The sequence below is a fragment of the Bombyx mori genome, chromosome 2, assembly GCF_030269925.1.
Source record: "Bombyx mori chromosome 2, ASM3026992v2".
Taxonomy (NCBI): Eukaryota; Metazoa; Arthropoda; class Insecta; order Lepidoptera; family Bombycidae; genus Bombyx; species Bombyx mori.
The window spans coordinates 3101373-3120508 of NC_085108.1; the positions used below are offsets into that span (position 1 = coordinate 3101373).

At 40.0% G+C, this 19136-nt stretch overlaps 1 protein-coding gene across 2 annotated transcripts in view; it reads left to right on the top strand.

Annotated features, from left to right (window-relative positions):
* Positions 1–19136, top strand: part of LOC101743956 (acyl-CoA-binding domain-containing protein 5) — a 43421-nt gene that overhangs the window by 18898 nt on the left and 5387 nt on the right. Inside the window, exons 2-6 of one of the 2 annotated variants that reach the window (XM_004933206.5) lie at positions 14270–14381; positions 15353–15434; positions 15895–16039; positions 17358–17443; positions 18948–19029. In XM_004933206.5, the coding sequence (XP_004933263.1) occupies positions 14270–14381; positions 15353–15434; positions 15895–16039; positions 17358–17443; positions 18948–19029 (507 nt within the window). Of the gene's footprint in view, positions 1–14269; positions 14382–15352; positions 15435–15894; positions 16040–17357; positions 17453–18947; positions 19030–19136 lie in introns of both variants that reach the window. The other variant, XM_012696458.4, reaches the window with a different exon arrangement.

Genomic DNA, 19136 nt, shown 5'->3' on the forward strand with positions numbered 1-19136 from the left:
GGTGGCCCATAGACGTCTACAAAGTAAGTGTCGCCACCTACCTTGAGAGATGAGTTGTAAGGTCTCAGTATAGTTACAACGGCTGCCCCACCCTTCAAACCGAAACGCATTACTGCTTGACGGCAGAAATACGCAAGGTGGTGGTACCTACCCGTGCTGACTCCCAAGAGGTCCTACCACCAGTGAGTTCTTTGCTGTTTTTTCTTTGGAGGTTCACTGATCAGTGTTTCTATCTCGTTCCTTATTGGTCTATTTACAATTTCTAATTACGATCAAGTACAGAACTCTCAAATCAAACACAGAATACACTTACATACATGGCTAATAAATACTTAATTAAATATCATACATTCCTTACTAACTATATTAATCTATATACTAATAATAATAATAATATTATAAAGAGGAAAGATTTGTTTGTTTGTTTGTTTCGAATAGGCTCCGAAACTACTGGACCGATTTGAAAAATTATTTTTCCATTAGAAGCCGACATTGTCCCTGATGAACATAGGCTACTTTTTTTTATTTTTTTTTTATTTTTATTTTTTGGTTTCATGTGTGTTTTAATGTTTCCGAAGCGAAGCGAGGGCGGGTCGCTAGTTTAATTATAAAGAAAGCGTGGGGTGCATGGTATCAGTACTTATAAATACTAGAGGTCCCGCAGTAGTCGAAATTCGACTATAATTAATTGGAATTGTAAGTTTGTACACTATGATTGTATTTTATACTTCTATAATGACAAATTTCGCCAATTATATAATAATTTATTTCACACTGTAAAAAATATTAACAACAATATTTAATCTATTCTCAATTTGACAACAGACGTCAAGAACAAAAGTTTGACAATAAATAGTATGCATGCGTGTGTGCGTCAAATACATGGTATGTAGTGTGTGTGATGTTTTCTTTATTGATTTACTGTATCTTTTATGCATTATTTTGAAAAAATATTAGCATTGTGCACTTCTTCTCTATATTCTCTATAAGTGTGCAAACTTTCATACTCTTCCGTCCGCGCAATTTTAGTAAAAAGGGATACAAAGTTTTTGCTTCACGTATTAATATATAGATTTTATGAACAGACATGAGTAGAAGGGTTATTTTGATAATATCGTGAAAAGCACCCCACGCTTTTTTTTTTACAATAAAATCATTTTTTCTTACACTATTTTTAATTCAAATTTATTAAAATTTATTTTCTATATCTTAGTTAGATTTTCTATGAAAGCGTATTTTGTTAGTTGTTTTAAACTATTATTTATTTTTAAATTCTTCCGTGTTCCCTCGGTTATCCCTGTGAGCAGACAATGAACAATTCGAATAAAAAGAAGTTAATATAAAAAGTCGATATCAATATTTCGTCGTTACGCTAATAATCTGGGAGTACCCACAAAACAGAACTGATTTTGCGTAGAAAAATATTTAACACGTCATTACCACGAATTTCACATTTAAACTACATAATTTCAGTAATTTTAAGTGAAATTAATCTTAAGCATCTTTTTTACTGGTGGTAGCACCTCTTGTGAGTCCGCACGGGTAGGTACCACCGCCCCGCCTATTTCTGCCGTGAAGCAGGAATGCGTTTCGGTTTGGAGGGTGGGGCAGCCGTTGTGGCTATACTGAGACCTTAGAACTTATATCTCAAGGTGTGTGGCGCATTTACGTTGTAGATGTCTATGGGCTCCAGTAACCACTTAACACCAGGTGGGCTGTGAGCTCGTCCACACATCTAAGGAATAAAAAAAAAAGCAATCAATCAAATGTAATCAAAATCTTAGTTATATAATCTTTTTATTTTTGTTGTTAATGCACTGTCGATTGCACCGATAATTGCACCTCAAACATCTGCCATGAACTTTTGTCGGTTTGTCAATGTTTTGTATTATTGATGATCACTTTGTTGATGCAACTTAATAAACTAGAGGTCCCGCAGTAGTCGAAATTGGACTATAATTAATTGGAATTGTAAATTTGTACACTATTATGATTGTATTTTATACTTCTATAATCACAAATTTCGCCAAGACTACATCATAAAAAATATTAACAAAGACAAACAATATTTAATCTATTCTCAATTTGACAACAGACGTCAAGAACAAAAGTTTGACAATAAATAGTATGCATGCGTGTGTGCGTCAAATACATGGTATGTAGTGTGTGTAATGTTTTCTTTATTGATTTAATTTATCTTTTATGCATTATTTAAAAAAAATATTAGCATTGTGCACTTCTTCTCTATATTCTCTATAAGTGTGGAAAATTTCATACTCCTCCGTCCGCGCAATTTTCGTAAAAAGGGATACAAAGTTTTTGCTTCACGTATTAATATATAGATAAAGAATCAGTTGCCAGGTAGAGTGGCCATAATGATGACGGCTAGACTCTATATGTGTAAGTGGCGCTTGCAACATACTCGGACATATTTGGAACAACTGGAATGTGAAAATCATGGTAGGAACCCGGTTGAGTAATCTTGTGTCTGTATTTTTTTTTAATTTATTTATTAGGCACACAATATACATTACTATAGTGCGCGCGGAAGCGCTAGTCACCTCCTGAGGTATGTGGCGGGGTGAGACGGGTGAGGGCGCGATTGACAAGACGCACACGATACTATATTTATGTGCAGATAAATCTCAGAATAACATGTTGGAATTAATGTAATGGGTACCTAATTGTAATATTGTATTTTACTATTACTACTTACTATTACTAGTACACAAAGTATCTCTTTTGGTCCATTTTCCATCTTGTCACTTCGCTATGTGGCCCGCCCATTTCCATTTCAGTCTTTGGGCATGGCTTAGAGCAGCGGTTCCCAAACTTATTTTGTCTACTGCCCACTTTGAGAATAAATAATTTTTTAGCGCCCCCATTTTTTCTACCTACTTAAAAACCACTATAGCGAGAGCTCAGTCGGTGTCTAAAAGTTCTTCAAGATGAAATTACAAATCGCACCCAAGCCTCTACATAACGCCCCCATTTTTTTCTGGGTCTATTACCGCCCCCCATTAAGCCTACAGCGCCTACAAGGGGGCGTTATCGCCCACTTTGAGAAAGGCTAGTTTAGAGCGTCGGTGGCTATTGACATATTTCTTATTTTTCTTCTTTATTTTTAAGGTGGGTGGCGCATTTACGTCGTAGATGTCTATGGGCTCCAGTAACCACTTAACACAAGGTGGGCTGTGAGCTCGTCTACCCATCTAAGCAAAAAAAAAGGGACATGTCATAGGGCTCAAAATTGTGAATGAATTTTTGAATCCCCAATTTAAATAAATAAATATTATAGTCTGTTATTGTTAAAGCTATACATCGATTACAATGATGTTAATTTAGTCGCATAGACAATATAAGTTATTCATTGCATACTAGTCTATGAGCTATGGTTAGATCATTGTTGATTTTAGACACGTATGACGTCACCCGTAATGCAGTTATTACATTCCGTCAAGGTGACGCGTATTTTTTTTTCTTTTTAAATCATGAGTGGTCTGGTCAAATATTGTTTTGATCTATACTTAATATTATAAAGAGAAAAGATTTGTTTGTTTGTTTGTATTGAATAGGCTCCGAAAGTACTGAACCAATTTGAAAAATTCTTTCACTGTTTGGAAGCTACACTAATCCCGAGTGACATAGGCTATAATATTTTTGAAAAAAATTGGGGATCCTTACTAAAACTCCAATAATGTAACCCAAGGTGTAAAAAAATTACGTAAAATATTCTTTACATCGCGTGCCCTGCGATAACTATTGATGATAGAATAAAATAATGTACTACGACTTTGTAGAACACATTATTATTTACAAAAAGTGTCGCGACAGCGTATATCTAACTATTATATTTAACGTTCTTTTATTTAAAAAAATAAAACAACGTCAAATATCTTTGAAATTTTTGTTAAAGACCCGAGCGGAGCCGCAGCGGGCCGCTTGTAATTTATCTATATATTAATACGTGAAGCAAAAACTTTGTATCCCCTTTTTACGTAAATTGCGCGGACGGAGGAGTATGAAATTTTCCACATTTATAGAGAAGAAGTGCACAATGCTAATATTTTTTTTAAATAATGCATATAAGATACATTAAATCAATAAAGAAAAACTTACACACACTACATACCATGTATTTGACGCACACACGCATGCATACTATTTATTGTCAAACTTTTGTTCTTGACGTCTGTTGTCAAATTGAGAATAGATTAAATATTGTTTGTCTTTATTAATATTTTTTTATAGTGTAGTCTTGGCGAAATTTGTGATTGTAGAAGTATAAAATACAATCATAATAGTGCACAAACTTACAATTCCAATTAATATAGTCGAATTTCGACTACTGCGGGACCTCTAGTAAAGTAAAAGAGGCAATACAGGTTGAACGACTGTGGTAAATGTCGAACGAATCTTTTGATGTATAAACACTCAATGTTAGTTGCGTTATCCACAGAAGTAAAAAAAAAAAAAACTATTAGAATGTCTGAAGACTCAAAACAGATGTTTAGATAACTCGTCGTTTTTTTTTTTCGCGGTGACGTAACGTAAATTCAATTTTAACAACGCCACTTGGCATTAGAGAGGTCTAAAGACCTTCACTGGACCATAGTCAATTATTCGATTATTATTATTTTTTAACTCGTCGTGAAGTCGTCGTGGCCTAAAAGATAAGACGTCCGGTGCATTCGTGTTGAAGCGATGCACCGGTGTTCGAATCCCGCAGGCGGGTACCAATTTTTCTAATGAAATACGTACTCAACAAATGTTCACGATTGACTTCCACGGTGAAGGAATAACATCGTGTAATAAAAGCGAAACCCGCAAAATTATAATTTGCGTAATTACTGGTGGTAGGACCTCTTGCGAGTCCGCGCTGGTAGGTACCACCGCCCTGCCTATTTCTGCGATGAACAAGTAATGCGTTTCGGTTTGAAGGGTGGGGCAGCCGTTGTAACTATACTGAGACCTTACAACTTATATCTCAAGGCGGGTGGCGCATTTACATTGTAGATGTCTATGGGCTCCAGTAACCACTTAACATCAGGTGGGCTGTGAGCTCGTCCACCCATCTAAGCAATAAAAAAAAAAACTCGAATTACGTAATGTCTTATGGGCATTCGTTCATAGTAAAAATGAAGTAGGGGCAGATATGAAAACTTTTTTTTTATTTTCACCTTTCACTACATCTACATAAATCTACACAAACTAAACACTAGTTTTTTTAACGAGCTAACGCGGTATTTTTTTTTTTAATTGCAAGTATGTGTGGATGAGCTCACAGCCCACCTGGTGTTAAGTGGTTACTGGAGCCCATAGACGTCTACAGCGTAAAGGCCGCCACTCACCTTGAGATATAAGTTCTAAGGTCTCAAGTATAGTTACGACGGCTGCCCCGCCCTTCAAACCGAAACGCATTACTGCTTCACGGCAGAAGTAGACAGAGCTGGTACCTACCGGTGCTAAGCAAGTGGTAAGCGTTTTTGCTGTCGCCAATTATCAAGACGAAATCGGTATAGGTTTACAAAGGACCTTGAGTTTGCGGAGTTTTGTACCTCGTATTCCACAAGTGCTCTGAGCCATTATTATGAATTTTCCCATCATATGCTGCTCCTAAAGCAGAATTCTTTAAAGAAAAATATAACTCTTTTTAAAACGTCTTGGCCTTGAAACTTATTTCAAACGATGTGCTTTTTCCTGAGCTTTACGACACGTCCTTGGCTCATAATAAGGCATAGCCTTTAACTGCACTGCACCTTTTCTGATCCTGGTTGGGCCATAGAGGTTCATCTACTCGTCTAATCCTCCTTTTTTGTTACTGATTAGATGGGTGGACGAGCTCACAGCCCACCTGATGTTAAGTGTTTACTGGAGCCCATAGACATGTACAACGTAAATGCGCCACCCACCTTGAGATATAAGTTCTAAGGTCTCAAGTATAGTTACAACGGCTGCCCCACCCTTCAAACCGAAACGCATTACTGCTTTACGGCAGAAATGGGCAGGGTGGTGGTACCTACTCGCGCGGACTCTCAAGAGGTCCTACCGCCAGTAATTACGCAAATTATAATTTTGCGGGTTTGATTTTTATTACACGATGTTATTCCTTCACCGTGGACGTCGATCGTGATTGTTGAGTACGTATTACGTTGTAGATGTCTTTGAGCCACCACTTAACATCAGGTAGACTGTGAGCTAGACCACAGTTATTTGCAATTTGAAAAAAAAACTACAGCGCTAACTCGTTAAAAAAACTAGTGTTTAGTTTATTTAGATTGTATTCTGTAGTAGTTAATTTAAAAGCGCGCTATACCGCGTAATTGGTACTTACTCTCTCCCCTCGGTTTTCTGTGAACCACTAATGCTAAGATGCGATTCTCGTTCAGACCTTACCGCAAACAATAACCTTTGGGTGTGGTAACGGTACTTTTGAGCCTTATAATTACTATGATTTCTTACACGACAGTTAGATAACTTTTTTTTTAATTTTAGGTTAGTTTGACATTTCGATGTACAATTTGCGTACCGAATTTATAATGACATTCATAATGTCAGTTTCGATTTAAATGTCTGTTCTTAATTTTATTCATATTATGTATTTTAGCTGTAACATTTTGTTGTATTTATGATGATATAATCGTAATAATAAATTCATTTTTACATTGGTAATAATTAAATAATTATGATAAGATTTTTGTTTTGTGTTCTCAACGCTATTTAAGTTTGTAATTTAAAAAAAGAATCACCATTATTTATTTTGACAGTTTGGCGTTTGTTGAGTGTTTATTTTTTGACATATAATTTTAATTATTTATTATTTATTCATGTATAAGCAATTTTGGCGATTTGGTTATTTCATTTTCTTCCCGTCGCGTTGGCTGCAATAATTTAATTTAATAAACAAGTGGTCCCTCTGTTGTCAAAATTCGACTATAATTAATTGAAATTATAAGTTTGAACATTATTAAGGTCTTAATTGTCTATATGGAGTACTAGGCTGCACTAAAAGTATCGGGAATGGAATATTTCCACTTTTCCTGTCATATTAAAATCGGCTCGCGTTACTTGGTGCGTCAGAACTCTCGAAAGATTCCACGCGGGATCCTCAAATGCTGTATACAACACTGTATCAGGTGACGAATCCTGGATATATGCGTACGAACCCGAAACAAAAAACCAGTCACGAGTTTGGGTGTTCGAAAATGAGTTAAAGCCAACAAAAGTTGTTCGTTCACGGAGTGTTGCAAAAAAATGGTGGCCACGTTTGTCTCCAAAACCGGCCATGCTACGACTATTCCTCTTGAGGGACAAAGAACGGTTAATGCAGAATGGTATGCTAGCATTTGTTTGCCACAGGTCGTTTCTGAACTCCGTAAAGAGAACTGCAACCGCCGCATCATCCTCCATCACGACAATGCGAGTTCTCACACCGCGCATAGAAAAAAAGAGTTTTTAGAGCAAGAAAACATAGAATTATTAGACCATCCGCCGTACTGCCCCGACCTAAGCCCTAATGATTTCTATACTTTCCCTAAAATAAAGAATAAATTGCGTGGACAGAGATTTTCATCACCTGAAGAAGCTGTGGACGCCTACAAAACGGCCATTTTGGAGACCCCAACTTCCGAATGGAATGGTTGCTTCAATGATTGGTTCCATCGTATCGAAAAATTTGTCAAATTTCGCGGAGAATACTTCGAAAAGCAATAAATACATTTTGAAATAGTAATGTTGTGTCACTTCGTTAATTCCCGAAATTTTCAGTGCCGCCCTCGTATGATAGTCTTTGACATTGAGGGAGTGCATATAGAGTCCCTTCTTTATTTCGCCTGGTTGTGTTTTATGTAATTAACACCACAGTTGGAACAATATAAATTTTATTGTTGTAGCGGCATAAAGTAATTACATTAAATTAGTTATTATCACATTATAAATTATTTTTATGTTTTTCATATTTGGCGGTAAAAAGGTATTGTGTCACAGACTATATCCTTTTTCCCACATCTCGTGCGTTCCGGCTTACGCATAATAAAACGCCACACCACCCCCCTACGGAGAAGGAGAATCCGCAGAAAAAGAGAAAAATTATCATAGGTCGAAAGGTTTGGAGAAGTGGACTCTGCGACCTGACCGGGTGGTATATTGAGGTGTATGTGTAGGAGTAGCAGTTAGAGGTGCCGAAGGCACGAGTGGACATGAAGGGACATTAGTAGCATCTGGTTGCGCTGGTTGAGGCACAGAAACCCGCGGTGCTGGTGCTGGAACGAGATCTACTAAAGAATGCTCGACGAAAGCTGGCTTAATTCTGTCGACACTGACCGTCACCTGTTTCCCTTTTACATCAATCGACCACGTTTTTCCGTCCTCGGCTCTAGATATAACTCTATGAGGACCAGAGTAAGGTGGTTGCATTGAACGTCTAACCGAATCCTCCCTGAGCATGACATGAGAGGCGGTGGAAAGATTTTTAAATATGAAAGGTGATGGTTTAGTGTGTGAGGAACATGGAGTGGGACGCAATTTAGACATACGCTGTCTTAACTTTACGACAAAATCCGTCGGGTCCTCGAAGCCAGAAGGACCGGGAGGTACTAACAGTTCCCCTGGAAGCGTTAAGGTTTCTCCGTAAAGCAATTCCGCTACTGTTGCTTGTAGATCTTCTTTAAAAGCCGAACGCATTCCCAATAAGACCAAAGGTAATGCATTCAACCACGAATCATCATAACACATCAGAGAGGCCTTTAATTGTCTATGCATGCGCTCCACGAGCCCATTGGCACAAGGGTGGTAACTAGTAGTGCGTATACGTTTAGTACCACATAAATTAGTAAGGCGTCTGAAAAGGTCCGACTCGAACTGTCGTCCCTGGTCGGTAGTGATGACAGCAGGTACTCCAAATCGAGCAATCCAACCGGCTACAAAGGTGCTCGCCACTTCTTCTGCTGTTATTCCGTGCATAGGCCAAACTTCGGGCCATCGAGTGTAGCGATCCACAGCAGTCAGGCAGTATTGGAAGTCAGAACAAGATGGAAGAGGGCCTATGATGTCAATATGGACATGCTTCAGTCGAGACGTAGGACTGGAGAAGTGTCCAAGTGGAGATTTTATATGCCGCGTCACCTTACTTCGCTGGCAAGCAACGCAGGTTTGGCACCAATAACGGCAATCTTTGGCAATGCCAGGCCACACGAAACGGTCTGAGATCAATCGAATGGTTGATCTAGTACCAGGATGGCTAAGATTATGTAGCTGAGCAAAAATCTTCTTTCGCATAGGTTCCGATACAAATGGGCGTGGTCGCCCTGTTGACATGTCGCAGACCAAAACAGTGTTTGTGCCAGGAACTACGACGTTCTCTAGTTTTAGAGAAGAATTCGCATCGTTACGATACTTTTTCAATTCGTCGTCAAGTTTTTGGCAAGCGGAGAGAGCAGAATGGTCAGTTTCAAAACAAACAGCTTCGATGCGGGACATGGCGTCCGCCACCGTATTGTCCTCCCCTTTTATATGGACAATGTCCGTGGTAAACTGCGAAATAAAAGACAGTTGATTTAACTGTACCGGAGGAAGCCTTTCGCGACGTTGCGAGAACGCGTAAACTAATGGCTTATGGTCCGTATAAATCGTTACGTGCTGTGCGGCTAGGAAATGTCGATAATGTTGCACACTCTCATATATCGCAAGAAGTTCTCGGTAGTATGCTGGCCACTGGCGCTGTCGGGGATTCAGCTTTTTACTAAAGAAACCCAGGGGTTGCCAAGCATCACCGACTTTCTGCTGAATGCAGGCACCAACGTGAGAACTGGAAGCGTCGGTGAAAAGCCCTAGTTCAGCGTTAGGCAAAGGGTGTGCCAACAGAGCTGCAGATGACAAGCTATCTTTACAGGCATTAAAGCATTCTTCGAGCTCAGGTGTCCAAGTGATCGGTGTGAGACCTTTACCTCCAGTGGCCACGATCGCGTTGACTAGCGGTGCTTGTAACTTGGCCGCATTGCGCAGAAATCGGCGAAAATAATTAACCATCCCAATGAAACGACGGAGTCCTTGTACAGTCTGTGGTAGAGGAAAATCTTTTAGAGCTTGAATGCGCTCTGATGGTGGTTGTGTTCCGTTGGCGGATATTCTGTTTCCGAGAAAAGTAACTTCAGAAGCACCAAACACGCATTTTGCTGGATTTATAACGATTCCGTAATCTTCAAATCGCTTGAAAAGAGTACGAAGGTGTGCAGCATGTTGAAGAGCATCACGGGAATACACTAATATGTCGTCAACGTACGCAAAGCAAAAATCGAGACCTTGGACAACTTCGTCTATAAATCTTTGAAACGTTTGGCCTGCGTTGCGCAGACCAAAAGTCATGTAATTAAATTCGTAAAGTCCGAAGGGTGTTATGATGGCGGTTTTACAGATATCCTCAGGCGCAACAGGAATTTGCTGATATGCCTTAACGAGGTCGATTGTACTAAATATACTACACCCAGATATGATATGGCCAACGTCACCGATATGGCGAACTGGGTACCTGTCGGGTATGGTACGTGAATTCAACGCACGATAATCGCCGCAGGGTCGCCAGGTGCCGTCGCGCTTAGGGACCATATGAAGTGGAGAAGACCACGAACTTTTCGAAGGTCTGGCTGTCCCGCACTGTACCATATCATCAAAAACCTTTTTGGCCTCTTGAAGTTTTTGAGGTGCCAGACGTCTAGGACGACAAGAGACTGGGGCGCCCTCAGTGGTTAGAATATAATGAACTGTGTTATGCTTCGGCTCACGAATAAGTCCTGGTGGCTTCGTAATGGACGGAAATTCCGCAAGAAGTGCACTAAATTGGGATGACGGAGCGCAGACAACTTTGACGCTGGTCTGGTCTAAAACAGTGACGGCAGCAACGCATGACAACCCGGTAATGCTATCGACGAGTCTCTTACTGGCACAATCTGGCAACAACCGATAGTGCGCCAGAAAATCGGAGCCGATGATGGCGGTGTTGACGTCAGCGATAATAAATCGCCATTGAAATGTGCGGCGTAACCCCAAATTAAGCGCCATTTCTATGTGACCAAAAGTGCGTATCTCACTACCATTGGCAGCCGCTAACGTATAATTTGAACGTACCGGCTTATTTGCTAACCACTGGTATGGGTAACAGGAGAGGTCGGAGCCTGTGTCTATTAAAAAACGGCGCTTGGTTGCGCTTTCGGTGACAAATAATCGGCGACTCTCCTTTAAGCAGTCAGACGTCGCCATCATTGACTGCTTTTGTCGTTTTCCGAAGATGGCGGCGGCGTCCAGGTACATGGTTGAATACACTTAACAGCTTTAGTATCAAATTTCCTATGGTAAAAGCACATTTGAAGCTTACCAGGCGTTTGTGAGCGTCGTCGCTGGTTTGAGAAATCCCGAGTCCTATTTCTACCGCGCTCTGCAGTAAGCACAGCAAGCTGACGCGTGACCTCATCCAGACGCCGTGTGATATCTTCTAACGAAGGGGGTGAGACGGCAGACGTACTTGCTGAGAAAACAGCAGATGAATGAGGTGCGACCATACCAGGCGAAACTTCCAAAATTTTGTCCGCTAGCTCAGCGACTTTGTCCAGCGAGAGTTCTGATTGGGCGGCCAAAATTGCTTGGAGATGTTGTGGGAGGCGACGCATCCATAGCTGGCGAAGCAAATTTTCATCAGTGAGGGTTTTCCCTGCCAATGATCTAAGATAACGTAAAAACTGCGAAGGACGGCGGTCACCCAACTCAACATCACTGACAAGTTGCCTGACACGTTGCTCCCCAGACGTGGACAACCTACGGATCAACTCGGATTTGAGGCGACCATATTTGTCCTCAGGTGGTGGTTGGAGAATAATGTCCTCTACCTCCCCAATAACTCGGGTATCTAACTGAGTAATCACGTAGTTAAATTTAGTCAGGTCAGCGGAGATGCCTGAAATCGAGAATTGTGCCTCTACCTGAGCAAACCAAATTGCAGGCCGATCAGGCCAGAAGGGAGGAAGTTTTATGGCTACTCTGCATACTGAGGTAGGTTGAGGAAATAATGGGTCTGTGGGGGGTGGGTCCGTTTTATCAATGCCTTGCATTTTAATTTTTTGTAACTCAGCCTTTAGGATGGCATTTTGTTGTAGTAACAGTGTATTTTCTTCTCTTACTAATTGTTCGTTTGCCTCCATTACAGAACTTTACGTTTACAATTTTAATAAAAATAAAAAAACTAAGCACTTATACAATGTAACAACTTAAAAATAATAATAATAAGTAAAGAAGAAAATGAAAATTAATGATTATGGTAAAAGATGGCAAAATACTGACAATACGAGACACAGTAAAACAATGAAATAAAATTATAGTAAACAAGAAAATAGAAATTAGTTAAATACAGATGTGATGTTAGCACCGACTTACATTTCGTGACTATTTACTCTAAAGCATTCATGTTGATAAAACCTAAAACTGTAATTATTTTGCCTCGTAAAAACAAATATTTCCTTACTACTAATCGTACAATAATACCTTAATATTATTATTAATTACAATGTTATACTATGAATTGGTGGAGCAATGAAGGCCCGTTGACAAAATATGATTAACTATTGTTACAAAAGGAACCTTTAAATTAAATTAAAATTTTGTTTTTGTTGTTTTTTTATGTCGACAAAGCTGTTCTATATGCAATTATGTAACAAAATTAAAGTTATAGTATAGGCGGAGAATATGAAAAAGTATTAAGATTAAAATAAAATAAAAAATATATAAAAACACTTGACTGAGTTAATCAGAAAACACAAAAAAAAAAGAAAATAAGTTCCGTGTTGTGGAATGCCGCACCAGGTGTTTAACCGCTTGTACTTGATCACTCTGCTGTGCGCGGCGATGCTGCGCCAAGTGTATATGGTTTGTAGACGATCTTGCCTGAATGCTGCGCCAGGTGTATATAGTTTGTACTCGACCTTGTCTGGATGCTGCGCCAGGTGTATATGGTTTGTACTCGATCTCTATTTGTAACGATCGATCACGTCGGGGTCACCAATGAGGGAGTGCATATAGAGTCCCTTCTTTATTTCGCCTGGTTGTGTTTTATGTAATTAACACCACAGTTGGAACAATATAAATTTTATTGTTGTAGCGGCATAAAGTAATTACATTAAATTAGTTATTATCACATTATAAATTATTTTTATGTTTTTCATATTTGGCGGTAAAAAGGTATTGTGTCACAGACTATATCCTTTTTCCCACATCTCGTGCGTTCCGGCTTACGCATAATAAAACGCCACAACATCTATTGTCAAAGACTATCATAACAGATATCGCCAAGACTACACTATAGACAAATATTAATAAAGATAAACAATCAATTTGACCACAGCAAAGTCTTTACAGCAAATGCAATGACAAAAGTTGGACAGTAAATAAAGGGTATATGTGTATGTGTGTGTCAAATACATGGTAGTGTGTGTAATGTTTTCTTTATTGATTTAATGTATTTTCAATGCATAAATTTTAAAAAGTATTAGAGTCATACACTTCTTCTCTATATTCTCTATAGGTGTGGGAAATTTCATACTCCGCCGTCCGCGCATTTGCGTAAAAAGGGGTACAAAGTTTTTGCTTCACGTATTAATATATTATTATGTATGTATATATATAATAGGAACATGAATGTTGAACTGCCCAGTCGTCTGTCTGATGAATCGACCGGTTGATTTCTGTTTCATCATTGTTTATAGCAAGATGTGTAAGCCGGTACGTACTATAAATGTCTTTTCTGTCGAAGGCAGAGACGGTTCTCCCGACGGTGAGTGACAACCGTCAATAAAATCAGCGGTAAAATTTTTTATTGGGTTTTGAAAATATAACTAGTTTAATGAACTAAGTAAAACTTTTATTCATAATAGTTATAGTATTTTTTGTATTCCTCCGTGCGTCGTGTTCCTCGGTGCTGAGGATCGTGACCTTTAGGGAATACATACGTATAGGTTTTCTTGGGAAAATTGCTAGTGGTGGGTTCCCGCGTCCTTCCACATTTTTTGTTTTATCATAAGGTTAATCCATATTATCGTATAATAATGACGCATGAGATCGATAAAAGGTCATATCTCAGTGTTACATAAACAAATAATGTTTGGGGATTAACCGATTTAAATTAAAATACAAATTTTATTATCTTTTATAATCTGGGCCACCTCATTCAATCTTCATTCATAAAAAAAAAGAATCTCCTGCAATCACTTACGGTTCACTTTCGTTCCAGGGTCGTATCAGCCCAGCAACGAGCTTATGCTCCGCTTCTACAGCTATTACAAGCAGGCCACGGAGGGACCCTGCGATAAACCGAAACCTGGCTTCTGGGACGTGGTAAACAGGTCGGTCAGCCCTTCGATTTTAAATTACTGGTGGTAGGACCTCTTGAGAGTCCGCGCTGGTAGGTAGCACTACCCTGCCCATTTCTGCCGTGAAGCAGTAATGCGTTTCGGTTTGAAGGGCGGGGCAGCCGTTGTAACTATACTGAGACCTTAGAACTTATATCTCAAGGTGGGTGGCGCATTTACGTTGTAGATGTCTATGGGTTCCAGTAACTACTTAACACCAGATGGGCTGTGAGCTCGTCCACCCATTTAAGCAATAAAAAAAGAAAGAAAGAGAAAGACGAAAGAGCTTTCAAAACATCCCCATAAAATAGCACACTTCACTTCAAACCAGTACACCTTACTCTGTTTAAAGTCGCTATGTTCATATCATTTCCACTTGCCACACTAGCGCCATTTCGTTGAGTCTTCCAACCAAAAAAATACATGTGTGCAATTCACACGTGGTAGAAGTGAAACGTTCAAAAATTAAAATACAATAATTATCCTAAATGTCTTAAGTATATATGTAAAATTTTGCCATTAGTAAATAATTGTAAATCATCTTTTATAGTATGAGCTAGCGCCCTCTGTGAACTGATATTTTAACTTCACGTATAATCCTAAATTAAAATTCACTACAAGCGGTTTCATACACACGTTAGTATTAAAAAATCTCATAGATGGCGCTGTATTAAAAAAAACACTACACTGAGAACGGCTGATGTGTTCTATCTCATTCTCTCGCCGGCTGAATCCTATACATTTATATGTTTGTGTCTCTATGGACTTATTTTTTCGTTTCATCGACTTTGAAATCAAAACGATTCTAAAGAAGTTTCACTTCAATAACTTGCTGTTTTCTGCTCCTTACCCTCCAGATTTCGTATTTCACGAATGAACACCTAATTATTTTCAGTGGCAGTTTTTAGGGGCAAACATTTTTGAAGCAATACCATTCAAAAATAAATTCTTTTGTATGTTTACAGAGCGAAATGGGAATCGTGGAACAAGCTCGGTAACATGACTGCAAACGAAGCTATGCAAGCGTACGTCGAGGAATTACACAAAGTAAGTTTAGAATCGTTCCGACGTGTACTCGTACGGGATCCAGTGTGTTTAGTGCGAGTTTTTTAACGTTCTCGATAGCGTAAAAGTTAACTCTTATTTGTATGCAGTTGGAGCAGCGCCCCTAGCGGCAAACGTAGGCAAACGTTCCAACTTCCAATATATATACATAATTCATATCTCAATTCGGTACACGGGGAAAAAAGGGAAAAAAAAACATCGAAGCAGAGGACAGGGGCCGGCGCCGGGGCGTAGCGTCCACAGGCATAAATCCGCACAATAGTCAAGCCCGCTGTATTGTGTATATGTATATATAAACTGCAGCCGTACATGCTGCGAACAGACCCCCCCCAACCCTCCATCTCACCCTGCATCCACTTCACCCCTACCCTTCATAATTCGGTACAGTCCGGCTCTGTTTGTACAATGAAGTTTGTACAATTCGAAGTGAAACTCTTTACAGATAGTCGAAACGATGTCGTACAGTTCGGACGTCGCCTCGTTCCTGTCCGTCGACGACGACGACCAGGAGTTTCCCAACAGCGACCTGGAGCTCGTGGCGGGGGACGTGCTCGCGAGGGTCCGCTCGGCGCACAACACGCCAGCCGGTGAGAGATTACAGGGAACTCGACCTTTGTCGTGGCGTGCAACCTCTTTGACAGGGCATAAGACCTATAATGACCAGACATAGACAGACACGTCATTTCGGATCCTCCCGATCCACTAACGGTGCTTTTAGGTACCTCAAGCACAGGTCATTCTCGTCATTAACCCTTAGACACAGCCCACTGAGTTTCTCGCCGGATCTTTTCAGTGGGTCGCGTTTCCGATCCGGTGGTAGATTCTGCGAAGCATAGCTCTTGCTAGGGTTCGTGTTAGTAACGTCCTCAGGTTTGAGCCCCGTGAGCTCACCTACTAGTTAAGGTTCCGCTGAAATAGGCAGGCTCTCAAGGCTATCAGCTTACGTAGGATAAAAAAAAACATAGACAGGCTAAGACAGAGACTTGACAAGAATTCGAAAAGAAACGGCACGCAGTAAATTTTTTTGACTTCTGTAAATACGGACACAAAAGAGACGACAAGGAACGAACCGACCGTTCAACTGATCCTTCCACCGTTCAACCTTGGAGAAGCTAGAACGACCAAGGGAAGATCCGAAGCTAGAACGCAGATGGCAGACGAGTATACGGCGAATCTGATGGTGAGTGGTTACCGTCGCCCATGGATGTCAGCAATGCCAAAGGCAGAGTAAAGCCGCTGCCAAACGCTTAATACTCTCCTCAAGCCTCGTTTGAAGAAGGACATGGCATAGCGCTCGGGAAACACCGTGGAGGGGAGCTCATTCCAAAGCCGGATGGTATGTGGCAGAAAAGACCTCTAGAAACGGACTGTGGATGAACGCAGTGGCTCCAGGTAGTACGGATGAACTCTACTCCGTATGTATATATGCAAACTTATCTTGTAAATTTTGTAAGCGAGATTCAGGCGTCTGTCAAGTATCTTGTTTTTTATGATAACCACCCACTACAAATACAATATCGCCAGATGTCTATGAGCGACATATTAAGAAGCATTCTTTGAGTATGTTACCAGGGCCATGCCCATATCTGCAGCGGAACTGTTGGGTGTCGGTTCGAAGGGCACCTCAGTTGAGGCTTGAACCTCATGCCTCAAGGTGGGCGGTGACATGTGTATCTCAGACTCGAATCTATGTAACTATACTTGAGACCTTAGAACTTGTATCTCAAGGTGGGTGGGGCGCATTTACGTTGTGGATGTCTATGGGCTCCAGTAACCACTTAACACCAGGTGGGCTGTGAGCTCGTCCACCCATCTAAGCAATAAAAAAAAAACACATTCATCTCGCCTGTGCGCTTAGTTTAAGATCCGAGGGTATAGCGAAGTTCACTGTACATTGCCGCTCAGGTTCGCGGTCGGCGAGTGGCGCGTCCTCACCGGCGGCGCAACGCACGCGACACGACTCCGAAGACGAGTACATCGACACACTCGATGTTAGTGTTGTACGTAATATAAGCTCTATCGCCTCTCTCCTCAACCCATCCCTGTAACACATATGCGACCTAATGTCCATTCTCATCTCGTTAATCTTTGATGACCACTCTTTTTTTTTTTTTATTGCCTTTGTAGGCAGACGAGCATACGGCCCACCTGATGGTGAGTGGTTACCGTCGCCCATGGACTTCAGCAATGCCAAGGGCAGAGCCAAGCCGCTGCCTATCGCTTAATACTCTCCACAAGCCTCGTTTGAAGAAGGACATTTCGTACTCTAAGGAATATAGTCTGACTGATCCGCCATATTCCGTTAAAAGGAGGTAAAAATCGACACGTCATTATATAGGAAAAAAAAGCATACCGATTGTCATTTGTTCCAAGAATCCAAACATTGCAATCTCACATGTTTGGCATTGACGTACAAATACTGGGTTTTTCCATTGTGCTTATGCTTTTCTGTGCTCATGGATTTGAATCTTTAGATTTTTAATCCTCATATCTGTTTATCTCGGTATTTCACTGAAAAACTCTCTGTGAGCGAGCGCATAGTAAGTAAAATGAACGCCAAAGAAAATGCCGACTATAGAGCCAGAACGATTAGAACTAAATCGATTCGTATTATCAATCGAATAAGAAACGCAACGTGCCTCGTTACAATTGTCAACTTCAAATTTCGAGTGCCAGCACTGGCCGAAGCTGATCGGCCGTGGATACGTTTGCCCAAAAAACTTATTAAAAAAAAAAATTTCATGTAGTTCAGAATATCCCCTTCCGATTTAACGTCCATTTTTTCCTTTTCCCTTAACAAAAACGCTTTCTTCTTAACATATAAATATACTATAAATTCTTCAATAATAAATAATACGTTTTCAGATACATGGTCCCTAAAAGCAGTTTCATTAATAATATTTTATTTTATTTAAATATAATTTTACGGGTGCTTTACAATTTAGTTCTAGTAGTTGCCAACGACTGAATTGTTATCATTCGACATTCGTTTTTTTAAGGGATTTTATGACCTGGTAACTAAGGCTTTTAAGTCATATCTTAGTTTAATTTATATTCTTATTTTTATGAAAAATGATAATATGGAGTGAAATGAAATAAAGGTGATTAATTTGAGACATTAATCAACTGGGATGAAATTAAATGAAATTTGATGATATGGAATGAAATATAATCTCAGTAAAATGGTGGTTATTTACTGAGACTTTTTCAATGGACTTTTTGGAGGATCCCGAGAAGTTACGTCCAGCGGCTTTGTTTCATTTTCCCACATTCGTGCACTTTCGCAGACATTAAATAGTTAATAAACCACCGTTATTACACATTTATTATTTCACATTTAAACTTGAAGAAACACTAAATAAACAAAATAAAATAAATCACACAACTTCACTCTTCGCGTTCCCGCCAAAAAGTCCATCTTTGTGCTTGTTTGTACGTTGAGTTTCGGAGTTGTGGGTAGACAGATATAATAGAACATTCTCGTTCCCTGTGTAGAGCGAGCCCGAAGCGACGACCCAGCACCGAAGCGTCCGTCTCGGCAATGGGCACGCGCACCAGATCACCTCGCAGCTGACCCGTGAGTGACTCGTCCATTTTAGAACCCGTCGCGGCTTGATTGGCTAGACGTCTGACGTTTTTGACAGTTGACAGCTCGATGACAGAAAGATGAAAAAAAAATTTTTT